The 16,948-nt window shown below is 43.9% G+C and overlaps 1 protein-coding gene and 1 long non-coding RNA gene across 2 annotated transcripts; both read left to right on the top strand.

The window, feature by feature from the left end:
* Positions 1 to 2,757: 2,757 nt before the first annotated feature.
* Positions 2,758 to 13,956, top strand: ldlra (low density lipoprotein receptor a). The gene is made up of 19 exons (XM_067477662.1): positions 2,758 to 3,318; positions 3,858 to 4,273; positions 6,844 to 6,969; positions 7,079 to 7,201; positions 7,285 to 7,665; positions 7,760 to 7,882; positions 8,588 to 8,710; positions 8,803 to 8,922; positions 9,284 to 9,409; positions 9,639 to 9,810; positions 9,896 to 10,123; positions 10,476 to 10,594; positions 10,729 to 10,868; positions 11,157 to 11,298; positions 12,005 to 12,148; positions 12,244 to 12,495; positions 12,584 to 12,664; positions 12,757 to 12,920; positions 13,011 to 13,956. The coding sequence occupies exons 2-19, from the start codon at positions 4,123 to 4,125 to the stop codon at positions 13,068 to 13,070; spliced, it is 2,775 nt and encodes a 924-aa protein (XP_067333763.1). The 5' UTR covers positions 2,758 to 3,318; positions 3,858 to 4,122; the 3' UTR covers positions 13,071 to 13,956.
* LOC137100057 (uncharacterized) lies at positions 4,280 to 5,779 on the top strand. Its single transcript, XR_010910843.1, has 2 exons — positions 4,280 to 4,927; positions 5,054 to 5,779. It is a non-coding gene; the product is annotated as an uncharacterized lncRNA (long non-coding RNA).
* Positions 13,957 to 16,948: the final 2,992 nt, after the last annotated feature.

The following is a 16,948-nucleotide window of genomic DNA, read 5'->3' as shown; positions in this document are numbered from 1 at the left end:
TCTGTCTGAGCTATTTTCCTTTTTTGCTCTACAGTCATCATGTCTGTGCACTAGATGGTGCAGAGAGAACAGGCTGCATCCATCCAGTTACATCAAGGATTTAAGTGGTGGAAAACAACAAAGTCTCACACGTTTTCATACAGATGTTGTGTTGATGATAGGAGTCAGGCCACTGACTGGAGGCCACTTCCTGGTCTTCTCCATCCCAAAGATTCTCAGTTGGTTTAAGGGCTGGACTCATCGTTAATCATCGTGAAATATACCTGAAAAACGTGGTCAGTATATTCAGGTAGTTGGCTACTCATTACATCCGGGCCTTATAACTAGTTGCCATAGGAGACGTATTAATAAGTGCAGTATTTATCTGATGGAGGCCTCTCACCATGTAGTATTTTCTCTAATAGTGTATTTAATTACTACTTCAGGCTACTTGTTTACCTTCAAATACACAAAACCGAATATGCTGTTCAAACGACAAGGAAACTCGGGTGAACTCATTTTATGTTACGTTTCCTGTCACCATGGAAACGTAAAGCCGCGTCACAGCCATGTCCTTCTTAGTTTTTCACTTTTACTCCCACTCTCTGCTGTTTATAATTCAAACTGGTGATTTGGTGGATGAAGCTTTGAAAGAAGTTTTCAGTAACGTCTGCAGGTTTGTCAAACTGAACGTCCTCATTTCATCACTTTGAAAATAAAATAATAGTAATTAAATTATGAAGTTACTTTCAATAGCACTATATTTAAATATTCTCGTAGCTATGATTATACTAGTATACTAGTACTGGTATCATAGGCTCATGAAAAAACAAATATTTACTAAGTGCCAGGAACAGCAGCTCACATCACCACCATCCGTCTCAGACCCACGACAAACCCAGGCCGCTGCAGCTTTTACCAATTAAGGCTTAGTGTCTGGATATTGTTTAGAATCTGACCTTTGACCCTTTATTTCAGATTTGTTTAATATTTTGCTGGTTTAAGCTCCATATGTGTATATGGGACATGTTGCTGAAGCTACTTTGCAGCAGTTGTCCCTGGTTTTGGTTTTTAAAATCTACATAAAACAAGAATTGATACTTATTTACAGATATTTCTGTGTGTTCCACATCATGGTGTCATCACCATCAGCATTGATGTGGCAACTATGTAAGTATAAGTACACACAGACATAAATACACACAGTACAATAAACTGGACCAAAACTGCTCATAGTGAAAACTGTGAGTACTGGTGTGATTTTAAACCTTAAGGTGTCATCTTCTACTACTGAACCACAGTAGTTCTGCACCTTCGAACTTCCTGCCCCACTGGTCTTCAAACCTTCATATATTTGGATGAAATCAGGATCAAACATAATGAATAAATAAAAAAAACAGATTGGGCCGTGTATTGTGTATTTATTTCGACTTACTTTGATTCACCGTTGTCTCACAGGAGACGGGAGAGACATCTTTCATGGCGTCCTCTCTGGCATGAACCTGCTGTGTGGAAGGTTTCTGAAGCCTCGGCTCAGCCTGAGGGTCCTGGATTATTGGCAGGTTCTCCCCCGTTAAAAGTCAGCGTCTGATGACGAGTGTTTCATATGTAAACAGCCCACTCGGTTTCACCTGGACCACATGAAACTAAAGGGCGACTGAAACCCTGTCCCTGTTCCCCTGTGTCCCAGGACCAAGGCGACAACTGCGAATGGGTTTAAGGGACCTGCCCTCCCCCACAGTGAGCACAAAAAGTACAAGTATTCAAACTGAGTCAGTACTGAGAGTTTCTGAACTATTGCTGCATCCGAATGTCAACAGGAGCCAATGATTAATAAAAAAATGTTTTAAAAAGCTTCACTGAATCTGATTTATTGGGAGAGGATCTGTGGGGGGGGGGGACGAGTGAACTGGAAGAACCAGAACGTGTTCAGGGCGGCTGAGAGCGAGCAGGAAAGCCAGTGAGTAAAGGGGTGTGTCCTCCTCAAACCTCCCGTTTTTCTTTTGTCTGCAGTGTCTGGGATTCAGTTTCACAAAACAGTTGTAGAAAATCTGGCAAATTAATTTTTTAGACAATGTACTGTGACTGCGTTTGAACATTTCATGAGCCCCTGAACAATCACCTACTCGTCTTTGATCATAAATATATGCTCAGGGATGACGAGAGTGTGAAGCCAAAAAACAGAAGTTCTTGATGAAGACACCTGGGACTGACCCTGACTGGTCGAAACGCTTTCCAATATTGGCTCATTGTGTTTGGATTCATGTGGAAACTTCATCCATTACAAAGTAAAACTGTGCTAAAAGCGAGAGGGTGCTGGAACATTCCTGAAGCGTCGTCCACCTGCGGATCTGCTAAGTGTAACTGCAGCGTACAAGCATCTCCAACACTTATCAGAGTAACACTGAAGGTCCCACGTGATAAAAGCTACAGAGAAGAGGAATGTGTGTAATGTGAGTGTGCAGCCCTTCATGTCACAGGGGGAAGTTGCAGTATTTCCCCTTAAAGTACTTGTGTAAAAGCCTCCTTGGATGTGAGGAGGAACATCTGGATTAGGTGTGTTTCTGCAGCGCTGGTTGCTGTTTGAGCTTTTATCTCCTCAGATACAAACCTCACTGTAAACTCTGTCATGGAGCTACAAGTATTTTAGACTTTGAACCTTATACACATGTTTTAACCAGAGGTGACAAACCTCAGATCAGGAAGTGGTGCTGTGAAGATAACAGCTGTGCTCCTGTTACTACTTCAGTAAAGGTTTTACTTGCTGGTTGAGTAACCTGGGAGGTACCACACACCTGTACTTCAAGTCCAAACGTACTCTGAGCAACAATCTGACATCGGAGTAACTGATAAAAACAAAGTATTTCAATCCAGTCGAGCTTGATGCTGTCGATGACTTCACTTCAGCTTTGTTCCACGTGTTTCTGTTCTCGTCTTGTTCAGTTTAGTTCGTGCACGAATTCAAAGGTTGAAACACTTCAAAAACCTGGATTTTGAAACAAACGGACATCCCATCATGTCTTAGTTGAGTATATTTGGTTTTAGGGAGTAATTAAAGTACTTATTACATGCACGCGGTTACTTGTTTCTGCTGTTCCTAAATATTTGATCAATAAATGAACATTACGAGTGTTTTTAACTCATTTATCTGAATCTCTGCCTGGTGTTGAAACTCTGACCGTCTGCTCGACTCGGCCACATGCCAGAGCTCTAGACCGACACGGGCCACATCTGGGGACAAAGTCTGGACTTCAGACCAGTGGACTGGGGACACCTTGTTTTCTTGGAGGAACAACACTACTTGAACAAAAACCTACTTGAATATTTTGTGAATAACATGTAAGTTTTACATGTTATAAGGGAAACTACATTTGAGGAACAATGTGTTGTTGTCTGTTTGATGAGAAGGAAGAAATGATAAGAATAAAAACAATGAGAAAAAGTAATATCTTCACTTAATACCACAGAAAACTGTTTTGGGGTGAAAAGTCCACGTTTCTTCAAATACTTATACATGAATATTCTTGTTGTATGGTTTCAATAATATTGTTGAGGAACATTTGAGGAAGTGTTTGTTATTAGAACTATTGAGAGAATATTTCCACCTTTGTCTTTAAAATATTGAAAGTATTAAAATAAGGTTTTGCCCTCCGCCCATAATATATATACATCAAACGTTTTCTTAATATATTCAAAAGTGATTTCTAATAATGTTTGTGAAGTATTTTTGCTAAAAAGATCGAATTCTTAAATATTTATTAAACTTCGAAATAATTCCAATGTATTTTTGAAATGTTTAAACTTTTTTAAAACCATTGAAACCGTTTTGAAGAACATTCACATTTTTTCTTATTATTGTTGTCTCTCTGTGGCCCCAGCAGTTATTCTGGCTCTGAGAAGTCCCCCCCCCCCCCCCCTCATATTTCTCGCTTAGCCCCTGTGAGTCCTGCACTGGTCCGTCTGAAACCAAATCCTGCATGTGCACGTGTGGGCGTATGAAAGGGTTAAAACCAGAGGGAAACCCGCCTCCCATTTGTTGAGCCTGGGAGCCTCAGAAATCACACCACTCCAGATCCCGCCTTCCTCCATCCTGGGGCCCCCTGTGGGCGCCGCCCACCTCTGGGCCACATTGAAGTAGGTCTGATGGCTGTTGTCAAACAGTGTGCCGGGCGTCCGTCCTCACCAGGAGCCGCGACCTTTTCTGCAGCTGGTGCCGTGACAGACCAGGTCCCATCAGAGACCATGGAACAGTGGGTTTTGCTGCTTCTCACCTGCGCCCTGCTCCACACAACAAGTAAGTTCAGCGTTTTCTCACACTTTCTGGGTAACAACGACTCGCTGTGTGATGCTGTGGAGCACAGTCTGTCCCCCCCCAACCCCACCGAGTGCTCAGGCTGAGCCCACTCCTCTGACAGCACCGGATGCGCGTTATGGGGGGAGGGCGCGACTATTCCCCAAATGTAGGTCAGGTCTCGATTCCCCCACACGGAAAAAAACGTTTCCATCCGCAGTCCGTTACATTTGTCCACGTCGCGACCCTCGGGAGCCTCTTTTCATCAGGAAACGTGCGTTTTTAAATCGAATGGAGCCGCGCGTTTGGTGACGCGCAGCGCGCAGCAGCCAATGCCGAACCAGAGGTGCCAAGCGGGGTTTCTGAAAAGCCGGTTTGTGGTGCATCTGTTGTTCCGTGCTTGTAGAAAACCGGTCACAGGAACATGATGCGGAGGGCAGGAGCGTCGTGAGTCCAAGCTGCAGGGCCGAGGTGCTTCCCGCTGAACTTTTCCATCAGGACGTTTTGTTACTGGAGCAACTTTGCAGGTTCACGTTGTCAAACCAGGATCAACTCTGTGGTTTTAATGTGGAGGAAGTGACACAAAGTGTTGAAATCAGCTCAAACTTTGCTGCATTTCTGCTGGTGGATGCAACAGTGGCACGATTTAGTAAAAAAGTATGAACCTTTCCAGAAAAAAGAACCTTTTAAAATAAAGTTTAGATTATTTTATAGGAAAAGAAGAAAAGATCACATTTGAATTGGGCCGTTCATAGAAGAGTTTGTTCTTTCTAATGCCAACAGGGAAAAACCTTTGAGGGTCAGGTTTGCTAACATGAAGCAGGTCATTGTCTTTAGAGAAGCCCACATGGTCTCACGTGAAGCCGTAGCGAATACTACAACCCACCACGAACCCTTTTCCCCAACATGATGTAAAGGTCAGTGTAGAAGAGAAACGTGAGTACAAACTGCAGTACTTGTACACAGTGGTGGTGAATGAAAAGCCATCTTTTACCCTGAGTCACTGACAGACCTGTTCCCAGGCCGTTGGTGGTTCTGGGAAGTGATGACAAAACGTGTTGGAACTGGTCGTCGCTGACAGTGGTGTCGTGTTTAATGTCTCCGTCCCCTTTCTTCACAAACCCTCTGTGTCACGTTTGCACAGACGAACTTTCGGGTGTATTTACTTTAAACTTGTGCACTTTTTTTTCCTTTAATTAGTTTCTTGTGTCACATCACAGACGATCGATTAAACAACCAGAGCTGATTTGTACTTTTGGTCCATTTGTCATTCGAGGTCTGAACTTTAAGCTCAATGAGTAAATAACCAGTTTAGGACGAGATGTTTCTTCTCATTTAGGCCTTTACACTCACAACATGTAAAAGAAAGAAACTGCAGTATTTTCATAATAGTTCATATTTGAAAACTACAAATTAAGCTCATTTCTGTTTGTTTAGTGTCTTTTTTTTTGTCATATTTTGGGTGGTGTCTGATTTTTAACCTTAGAAGCTTTTTATCCTGTTTTCTGTCACAAACACTGATGCTTATAAAGGTTTCGTAAAACGGGTTTGTCCACAAGAGCAATGATCCACTACAGAGACTTAAATCCATCAGGTCTTTATATTTTCAGCAGTTTTTCACCTTTAAAACCATGAATCTAAAATTTGGAAACTCCAGGAGAAAAGGTAGCTGCATGTTTTTCCTGTATTTCTTGCTCAGACCTGGCTGAGGGAGCCAGTGCGGATCTTTTTGACAGAGTCTTTCATGAGATTGGCCATAAAGAAATCACTGGCTTTTCCTTCAGCGTGTAATTATTCTGTCATCGAAAATACTACAACCTTCTCCCCAAACCTGCAGAAGCTCAAAGAGATAAATCTTGTGTTTTTAACGGGACACAAACTTGTCAAAATGCTTAAAATGCCTCCCATAAATGTTAATTCCCTGAAATGCAGATATTCACTGTGATTCTTAAACCATCACACACTCGTATTATAGAGGTGTTTCAAGGATCTGCAAAGACTGACGATGGTGCATGAAAACTGCATTTTAAATCCCGTTTCTGTGCAGAGCGTCGCAGCAATGTGACGCTTTAGCATCTTTCTGAGAGCAAAATAATGATGATGGTGAATAAATCAAAGATTTTCACTCAGTCGGACAGTGTGTTAAACAGCAAAATAAGATGGTGACATGTCCATGTCTTTGACATGTCCATGTCCTTTTCCCGCTTTGGCAGCACGTTAATCGCCTTTTCTCAGCTTGAGACTGACCACAGAAACGTTTTTACTCTTTCCATCCACCACTTTAATCTGGAATTCAGTGTCTTAAATATGGCCACAACATGTCTTACGAAGGTCCACAGGAATCAGCAGGTTGACTTTGGGAAACATTGGATGGATGAGTGTTAAGTTTGGTGCAGATATTCATGTCCAATTAATCTCACAAAATAATTACCACATCACGTGTTCTGCTGTCATTTAGTGTCTACTAAGCCAAGATAACGGACACGGTGGACATCATGCTGCCTGTTAGCATTGTCCTTTTGAGCGGTTTCCTCCTGTGAGCTGAACTGTGTGTCTCCATGTCTGTGTTGCAGGTGCACTGACAACATGTGCATCCAACCAGTTCCAGTGTGGAAACGGGAAATGCGTCCCACTCAGGTGGGTGTGTGACGGCACAGACGACTGTGGAGACGGCACGGATGAACTTCCTGGTACCTGCTGTGAGTATGAAGTGTCCCCTAATTGACCTGTCTCTCTGGACCTGTGAGTCTCACAGTCCTGTACTCTTATGTCTTCCCCGTTATTGATTTGCTTAAACTTCCATTTCAGCGGCTAAAACATGCAGACTGTCAGAGTTCAGCTGTGCAGACCGTCTGAACCAGTGCGTACCGAGCAGCTGGCGCTGTGACGGCAAAGCCGACTGTGAGAATGGAGCCGATGAAGTGAGCTGTGGTGAGTTACCGCACACCTCAGAGGATGTGCAGCTTCATTTCTCACTCGCTTCCTGCTCTGATGTCACGTCTCTTCTCTCTCAGCGCCAAAGCAGTGCACGAGCACAGAGTTCAGCTGCAGGAGCGGCCAGTGTGTGTCGTCCTACTTCGTGTGCGACGACGAGGCCGACTGTGACGACGGCAGTGACGAGGAGTCCTGCCCCCTTGTCACCTGCAGCAGCACGTCTTTCCAGTGCAATAACACAGTCTGTGTTCCCCGTCTGTGGGTGTGTGACGGTGATAGCGACTGCAACGATGGCTCGGATGAGTGGCCCCAGACCTGTAGTACGAAGGGGCCGCCCCCCGGTGCCACCCGTCAGTGCTCGTCCCTGGAGTTTCACTGTGCCAGCAGAGAGTGCATCCCTGACATCTGGAAGTGTGATGGAGGAGCCGACTGCCTCGATGGATCAGACGAAGCCGACTGCGGTAAGAGCCATTACAAAACCCCTCCCCGTCTTTTCATTCCAAGCCGCCATCTCTTGGACTCTCAAACTAATTCCTGCATGTTGCATCCCTGCAGCACATCCCACCTGTAGGCCCGATGAGTTCCAGTGTGGTGATGGCACCTGCATCCATGGGAGCCATCAATGCAACCATGAGTTCGACTGCAGGGACATGAGCGATGAGATGGGCTGTGTCAATGGTACGAACCTCAACATCTGCAGCAAAAAAAATGATTTAACAACGAATTTTCAGAGAACATGTCTGGAGCCTAATGATGCCAGAAGCATCATCCAGATTTACTTGGACATAAAGCTGAATATCATCAGCATAAAACTGGACTCCGTCACATAGATAAGACTTCATCCATGCAAAAGCAAGACCTGAGGCCCCCAGTTTTCCTTCAGCTTGGTGCAGAAGTAAACTGTGATCTCTTGTGTACAACAAAACAGAAACACAATCAAAATCCACATTAATTAAAAGATCAACCACTGAGTGGGGTTTCATTTGGGTTCCTGGGTCTGAATGCAGATTTGTCCATTTCACGGAGAATGTCATTAGATAGTTGTTGAAACAAAACTTTTTTTCAGTATCTCAGAGAGAATAGGGGGGTTTGAAAGTGGGTGAGAGTTTCTAATGCATTCTGGATCAAGGTTTGGCTTTCGGTGCTTAGGTTTTACAATGGCAGATTTAAGTTCAGTAGGCACAAGGCCAGTCAATCGTAAGTGACACGTTGATTTATTTTTGAATCAAGGGTCCCAAAAATGGCCCAAGCCCCTCCGCTTAGAAAGGAAGGGGACCTGGGGGGCATGTTATAGACTTTAATCCTGCACCAGCTCCTGCCCTAGTCACTGGCAACCACGTGAATTTCAGAAATGTGAGTCCTTTTCCTATGTCGTGTGCACAGTAACTCATTGCGAGGGTCCTGCGAGGTTCAAGTGCCTCAGCGGAGAGTGTATCAGCATGGAGAGAGTGTGTGACAACCAGCGGGACTGCAGCGATTGGTCGGACGAGCCTCTTAGGGAATGTGGTGAGTCTAGACGGCCCCTGCTTAACTTGTACTGTAGGCATTTAATGAGCATGTCTGCAGCTTCAGTTCTCATCCACTTCTTCCCGTTGCAGGCTCCAACGAGTGCCTGTACAACAATGGCGGCTGCTCTCATGTTTGCAATGACCTGAGGATTGGCTATGAATGCCTGTGTCCTGTCGGATACAGGCTGGTTAACAACAAACGCTGTGAAGGTAACGACGTCACACTGAGGCCAATCGTTTCAGCAGATACTGATGATTGTCACGATATAATTGATAATATTTTAAAAAGGTGTTTTTGCTTAAAGTTCCTAAAGAATTATGACTTTAGGCGGATTCTGTTAAAGGAATCTTCTTAAAATGTTACATTGAGGCTGCAGAAAGAAGCAGCATCTGAGTACTGAGAGGAACCCGTCTGTAGATAAAGATCTCAGACTGCGGAAAGTAAACATTTTTATTCTTGTCTCTGGAGCTTCTGACTTTGACCTAACGCCAACCATCTTTGTCTTAAAGTCCATCTGGTGCCACAGTGAACAACTTCCCTCTAATAATACTCTTTGTGTGACTCATTCAGACATCGATGAGTGTGCCAACCCGGACGCCTGCAGCCAGATCTGCATCAACCAGATTGGCACTTTCAAATGCGAGTGTGAAGACGGTTACCAAGTCGACCCTGCAACCAAAGCCTGCAAGGCCGTTGGTAAATAGCAGCTGAACGTTCTAGTTACGTGTTTGTGAAGCTGAAAAAGACTGCAGCTTTTTTTTAAGAGGACAAAGATCGGTGTTGCTACAGAGACTTGCCGTGGATCATAAACAGCAGCTTTCTGTACTTGCTGCTTCATCCAGATTAATCTTTAGATTCTGCGTTGATTTGTGAGAAACTCAAACCCTCCAATAAAAAAAAACATCTCATCCGCTCTGATTTGCAGGAACAATAGCCTACCTGTTCTTTACTAACCATCACGAGGTCAGAAAAATGACTCTGGACAAAAGCGAATACACAAGAGTCATCCCCCGTCTGAAGAATGTCGTGGCCCTGGACATGAACATGGCGACCAAAGAGCTCTACTGGTCAGACCTGTCCCAGAAGAAGATCTACAGGTGAGCAAAAATGAAAGTCTTGATTGAAATCCGTTCTTTGTTTCTTTTATTCTTCCCTGATAGCAGCTCTTCTTTTTCTATCCAGAGCTCAGATGGACTCGGCTGAAGACTTGGCTCATCACAGCGTCGTGATCGGCAGCGAGATCGACGCTCCTGAAGGCATCGCCTTCGACTGGATCCACGGTAACCTGTACTGGACGGACAGCATCCGCGGCACCATCTCAGTAGTAACTGCTGACGGTAGCCGCCGCAAAACCCTCTTCAACCAAGACTTGTCAAAACCTCGTGCTATCGTGGTCGACCCCCACAGCAAGTGAGTCTTATGGAGCTGATTAAAACTCAATAATAATAATAATCCAATCTTTACGAAGTCCTCTGTTTTCCTTACGTCATAATTAGAGACAATCATTTCCACCAGACCAACATCTGTGACATAAAAGGCAGCAGCAGACTCAATGTCAGAATTCTGCTGTTCGATAATTGATAATCACGAGCACAGACCTGTGTTTTGAGGTGATTCTGCAGGAAATTAAAAGCTTCAGAACTTGAACTGTTAGCAGCTCATTTAGAATTAACGTTCCGATGCTGGTTAAAAAGTGGCAGTCGCGACTAAAACGAACAGAATGTCTGAGGGATTTAACTGACTGGATTTTTACACCTCCCAGCTTCATTTACTGGACTGACTGGGGGACTCCTGCTAAGATTGAGAAGGGGGGTCTTAATGGAGGAGACCGCACGGCTCTGGTCACTGACGGCATTGTGTGGCCCAACGGCATCACACTTGGTAAAGTCAAGCTTGCTTGTCCACGTCTCTGGTTTCAAGTAATTTTCCCGGTGGTCACTCTGGTCTGACTGGTTGTCTCCCCCCTCCCCCCCTCCCCCCCTCCCTCCTCCTCCATCCTCCCCTCCTCCGCACAGACCTGTTGAACCAGCGGCTCTACTGGGTCGACTCTAAGCTGCACACCCTCTCCAGTATCGACGTGCAGGGCGGAGGCCGACGCACCCTCATCACTGACGAGCACCGGCTGGCTCACCCTCTGGGCGTCACTGTGTTTGAAGTAGGTATTTACCACCTGTCTTATATCGATCAATATTGATTTTTAAGCAATTTAAGCAGAACTTTAGTCATTTCCTTAATGAAGAATACATTCAACAACTCCCCCACAGACTGGGAGTCTGCCGCCTGCTTCAGATAGTTTGTTAGACCTCTGCTGTCCACAAACAATGAATTCTGTTGTAACGGGAAAATTTGCTGCTGTAGCTGACATCACTTTGTGTTGGTAGCAGTTTTCCTCATTAGTCCTCAGGCTCTTAAATGTTAAGGTTCTGTTGCTTTGGGCTTTTAGGAGCGAGTGTTCTGGACAGACGTCAGTAACAACGCCATCCTCAGTGCAAACAGGCTGACGGGCGGAGACATCGGGCCGGTGGCGGAGCACTTACTGTCCCCTGAAGACATTATTCTTTACCATAACCTCAAACAGCCTGCAGGTACGAGACATGGGACACCAATAAACACAACCCCCACCAGTAGATGAAGGTTTGATTAGCAAATATACTTCAAACAAGTGTGTCCCCTTATTTTAAGATGGCAAAGGCCGTAAAATTATTCATTTTCGTTTTTCCCTTCATCAGAAATTCAATAGGTTTAGGTTCCATCCACTTCCAGTGAAATCGCAGGTAGCAACTGCAACAACAAATAATTTACAAAATATAAGAAAAGAAATTTACAAAGCCTTTAAATAAGTTAAAGTTAGTAAAAGAAAGAGTTAAATTAGTGCAAATCTTTGTTAATTAATAAAAAATGAACTAAGTAAATTCTGATGAAGGGACATTTGTACCAGCTGAATTAAATATTCTGTTGATGATTCGGTTGTTTTCCTGTTTGCCCTGTCAAAATAAGAGGATACAAACTTTTCTCACCCCAGTTTTTGCTGATGATACTTGATGTAACGACACAAAAACAATTAACCAAAACTATCCACAACAAGTTCACAGACATAGACCCAAAAAAGGCCAAATGAAAGTGAAATAACCACAAACAGACTCAGAATGATCAGAAACAAATGTTGAGGCCCCTGCATTGTCTCCTAAAACTGTCCATACTCTCTTTGGCGGGTGAGAGAACTTTTGCTTGACTGTTGAGTTTGTGTCTTTCTGCTTGGAAAAAACCCTTTTATCTGCTTATTTGTTACAGGCAGGAACTGGTGCCAAGTGTCCAACGGCGGCTGTGAATTCATGTGTCTGGCAGCTCCTCAAATTGGGAGACACCCCCCCAAATATACCTGCGTCTGTCCAGATAACATGATGCTGGCCGGGGACATGAGGACCTGTGTAGCTGGTGAGTAAAAACGCTGTCCAGAAGAAAAGGACAGGAGCACAATGGACGTTTTTAGTAGCTCTCATTCCTCCATCTCTGATTCTGTTCTCCCCCAGCTGTGCCGACACCTTCAGCTCCAGCTCCCCCTGCCAGCTCCCCTCGACTGCCACCTAGCACCACCCCCAAACCCGAGCCACACACCACCACTAAAGCTCCTATCGTGATCTCCACCACAGCGGCCGAGCCACTGCCCTACACCACGCAGCCTCCTGTGAGGACGACCACACCGGAACCAAAGACGTCCTCACCGAAGCCAGCGAAGCCTGAAATTCCTCAGACCACCGCAGAGGCCCCCCTCTCGTCTGCAGGTAACTTTAGCAACCGTGCCGGTGGCTTTTGGCTTTTCTGTTGGCTGAGCGGCTCTCAGGTCACCAAGTGTCTTCAATTTTCCTGCAGGTGTGGCACGTGAATTTGCTCCGGCCTCGCCAAAGACCGTGTCCACCACCCCAGCGGCTCTCTACATCGTGCTGCCTCTGGGTATTTTGCTGCACAAACCTTCATTACGCATAAAAAGATTGAAGCTAATGCGAACAGTGTGTGATCTTACGTCGTCTCTTGTTCTGGTGCAGCGATTGTTTGTGTGGTGGCTGTTGGCGGCTTGCTGCTTTGGAGGAACTACAGGCTGAAGAACACCAACATCATTCACTTTGACAACCCCGTCTACAAGAAAACCACAGAGGACCAGGTGCACATCTGGGGGAGCCACAGCCCTGATGGTTACTCCTACCCAAAGGTGGGTCCAGAACCTAATTCTATTTTCTGAATAGTAGTAACACCGCTGCATAAATTGCACTGACTGCCTTTTTATTTGCCGCTCTCACAGAGACAAGTCGTGAGCTTGGATGAAGAAGCAGACAATCCTGTCTTTGCAGAAGACGGCTGACGTCCTTTGCGTGTTTTTACCTCACTCAGCTAAAGACATGAAGGTCGAAGACAGTATCAGACAATCTTGAACCACTATATCCTCACTCACGAACGAGCTCTCTACAGTGGAAAAAAAAAAAACGTTTGCTCAGGTTGCACATCGTTTTTTTTTTTTTTTTTTTCCATCCACCAAATCATTTTGTTTCTGTACTTGTAACTCTGAAGCTGAATCCTGCACACGTCTAATTCTGCAAACACACACAACAGAACTTATCGCATCATGAAACACATTAACAAAACACAGTTTAGTGCCTCTGAAGCCACAGACGGGTTCTTCCAGAAAAAGAGCTGATACGCCCTGATTGTTTGGGTTTGTGTCGGGTGCAGCACAGCAGGTGAATGTGCCGGTTTAACCGCAGTAAGACTCGCCGGTGGACCCTCTTGAAGTTTGACGGAGTGGACCCTCCTGGCTGTGCCCCTCTCAGGAGCCCCGCTGCATTCCTAAAAAAACAGAAGAGCTTCGATGGAAGCGTGTGGGAGCAGTGGGGCAGAGTCTAATGCTCTGTACTACAGCGCGCGTACGAATCCACATCCTCAGGACCAGGACTTCAGCTTCAGGCGGGACAGGGAGGGAAGCTTCTCCGTGACACGTTTGGTTCACGTGCTGGTGCTGTGGAAGTCGTGTTTGCCTGACATGAGGACTGAGTGACACACGGGCAAAACAAGCTCCACATGACTTCATTTTGTAATCTCTGCAGGTAAACTCTGCAAATATAATGTCCATAAATGTAAATATTTGTTCTTTACTGGGTTTTTGGGGGGAGGGGGATAATGTCAGGGTTTTAAAATCTGTTAATGTTCAACATTTGCTGTACATAAATAAACTGGTCTATTTATTATCGAAACTTGTTGCAGTTTTTGGACAGATGTGGCTGATTTGACTTGATCTCAGAACTTTACCTTTTATTTTGTAAATTCTGTTGAAAAAGAAATTATTACTGTGCCAAACTCTTCATTCAAGTGTCGCAACAGCAAACTAACTGACAATGGATGAAAAAGGAACAGAACAATTAAATATTCCGTCTTTTTATTTAGTAAATTTACCCATTTCAGCTCTTGAGATAAACCCTCCCATTGCTTTCAGCTGACGGTTGGAACACGCACAGTTGTAGCTGTTTAATCGTTCGATTCACATCATCATTTTCCGCATTGTGCTAAAATGTCCCCAACAAATGGGACTTTTTAATCAATTACAAATGCAGACGCGTTTAATTGAGTTAGTGTGTTTTGCTTAAGTTGGTTCACATTGGTTTAATCCACAGGGGTCTGTCTGCGTTAACGAGCAGCTGTAGGACATGAAGATGTTCCTCAGCCAGTTTCAGGACATTATTTCACACTTCTTTATTTGTCTAACTGTGTGTCGTTATCACTGTAACATTAATCACCGTCAAACAGCTTTGGTTTGCACACATAGCTGAAAGTGTAGTAAGGTGGGGTGGGGGTGTGTGTGTGTGTGTGTGTGTGGGGGGGTTAACCCCTCCTTATTTTGGCTGTGCTTTTCTTCTTTGGAAAACAAGCCCTTTTCCAGACGTCACAGTGAAAGGTGGAGCCACACACTTTCTTAGAAATTATCCTGCACTGGGATTTGGAAAAACAACATCCAAGGCCGTGTGTGTGTGTGTGTGTGTGTGTGTGTGTCCAATGTATTTTTATTTCTTGGAATATAAAACCGATCATTTTGACAGAGTGGTGGTCTGACCTGACTCCGGCCACAGCTTTCAAATTTCATTTCCTAAATAACAATTGTACCTGGAGTTTAAATAAGCATTTAGAAAAATAAACCCCGTGTTCATGAGGACTCTTTGCCAAAGAAAAGAGATGCAAACATCTGTGAATGTCATGTGCAATGTTCAAGGCTGAGACGAGTCGAAGTGTGGAGCTGAAAACAGAAGACCGGGAAAAGATTTCTACACGTGTGAAAACAGAAAGCGTAGCAGAAAATATCTGTTTGTCAAAGAAGGTTTTCATCTGAATCCTTCGACTAATGATTAATTTAGCAAAGGTCCACGGTGGCTTCCACAGATGAATAAAGTAAATATTACTGAGGCCTGAACATCAGGGGCGAATCTAGAACTTAGAGGGGTGGCCAGCTTAAAAGAGGGGGGCGCATTTAGAAAATGACTTAAAAGGGTTTTTAAATTCAAATTTAAAAACCTTTTCTTATCAATAAAATAAACTCTTATGAACTTTATTTGTTGTTCTATTGTCTTTTTTTTGTCTTTCGGCCTGTCCCATAGGTTGGACAGAACAATTGTGAATCTTTGTGTCCCAGGTGCGACTTTTACTGTCCCTGGGGAAACCGGACAGGCTTCATTTGGAGCCTTGCGACGCATCGACTCACGTTACGTAAATTGACTGACCGATCAGATCCACAGCTTTTGGTGTAATGTGTTCTGATGGTTGATTTGGATGCTCTTCCTGCTGCAACCCTCACGTTTTTGGTTTTTTTATCTGGGCTCGGTCGCCCTTGATGGCTGAGGACAGCCACACTTGGTGGGGTGGGATTCAAACCTGCGGCCTTTTTCGTCCCAACCCAATGCTCTAACACTGAGTCACCAGGCCCCCTAAATCGACCCTCCCCTAGAAATAAAAAAAATAGTTTGTGGAACACAGTCTACTCTAATTGTAGATAGATTTTTTGGTTTGGGGCAGTAAACATGACATGACCGTGACATGTTTACTGCACATGCTACATAACCCATGTTACCTGTTCATACCTTCACTTACCCCCTGTAAGTGAAGGTATGAACAGGTAACATGGAACATACAATAAGTACATAAATAAATTAAAGAAAAAAGATAAACATTGTTCAGTGTCGTGTTTTATACCTTCTCCTAACATCTTAGAGCAGATTCCAATAAAATGCACCTGGTGTTTATCACACACGTGATGTGAGGATTTGACATTATCCATTACACCACTCACCCGACACTACGTAAACAAAACCAACTCACCAGGCCCAAAATCCCTGTCCTGCCACTGACCTTTGCTCGGAATGCGTTTTGCAAAAGAGACCAGCCTGACACTTTACTGATTTACTTAATTCAAGTGTTCAAAGGATTATTCACACTGGAAACATGTTTCCTGTCTGCTCAGAGAAAACCCCACTTTATTTAGAATTTCTTTCATTTGGATGTCAAGAGATCAAGAGATGCAAGAAATGAAAGAGACTAGAAATTGTTTTCTTGAAAAAACGAACTGTTAACAGACACAAATGTGACCTGCAGACGTATCTTATAAAAGTTTAATATGTCAAATAAAAGTCCCGCAGTTAAAAGCTTACTTGTCAACGTATGGGAATTATAGTCAAAAAAAATACTCTTAATGTGTTAAAAGTACTCAAATGTCTGTAATCACTCGTGCATTAATGTGCAAGCAACATTTTAGTGTTGTAGTTTCTCAAGGTGGAGATATTTTAAACTACTTTATCCAGTTTGCACACGAATTCAAGTAATACAGTAAAAATATTTACTGATTATTTACGTAATGACTCGTTTGTTTGTTTAGTAAAAATCAGTAAAAATAAGTCCAAAGTGAGACGATAGCTGCGTTTTGTCTAAACCTCAAAGCTGGAACCAGAAAATATTTGGTATTTTTACAGTTGAAAAGTTGCTTTCAGTGATGATCACTATTGCTGATCATTTGATCATTTAAGCTCTGCTTGTATTTACTGCCGAGTAGTTTGATTCATATTTCATACGCTCCTCGTTGATTTATAGGAAACATTTGAACTTAAGTAAAAACAAAGAGTAGATCACGAGCGGGCCCATAGAGTATAAGTACTTCATACTGAATAATTAGGTGCTAGTTCGCCCTCAGCAGGACAATGCGCGTCA

The sequence above is a fragment of the Channa argus genome, chromosome 15, assembly GCF_033026475.1.
Source record: "Channa argus isolate prfri chromosome 15, Channa argus male v1.0, whole genome shotgun sequence".
NCBI lineage: Eukaryota > Metazoa > Chordata > Actinopteri > Anabantiformes > Channidae > Channa > Channa argus.
This window is presented reverse-complemented; position numbering and strand designations above follow the sequence as displayed.

Excerpts from the sequence above, each read along its gene's own strand:
- ldlra (XM_067477662.1), top strand. The coding sequence starts at position 4,123 with ATGGCTGTTGTCAAACAGTGTGCCGGGCGTCCGTCCTCACCAGGAGCC. Across the intron at positions 10,124-10,475 it reads GTGGTCGACCCCCACAGCAA|CTTCATTTACTGGACTGACT; the intron begins GTGAGTCTTATG and ends TACACCTCCCAG. Across the intron at positions 10,869-11,156 it reads TGGGCGTCACTGTGTTTGAA|GAGCGAGTGTTCTGGACAGA; the intron begins GTAGGTATTTAC and ends TTGGGCTTTTAG.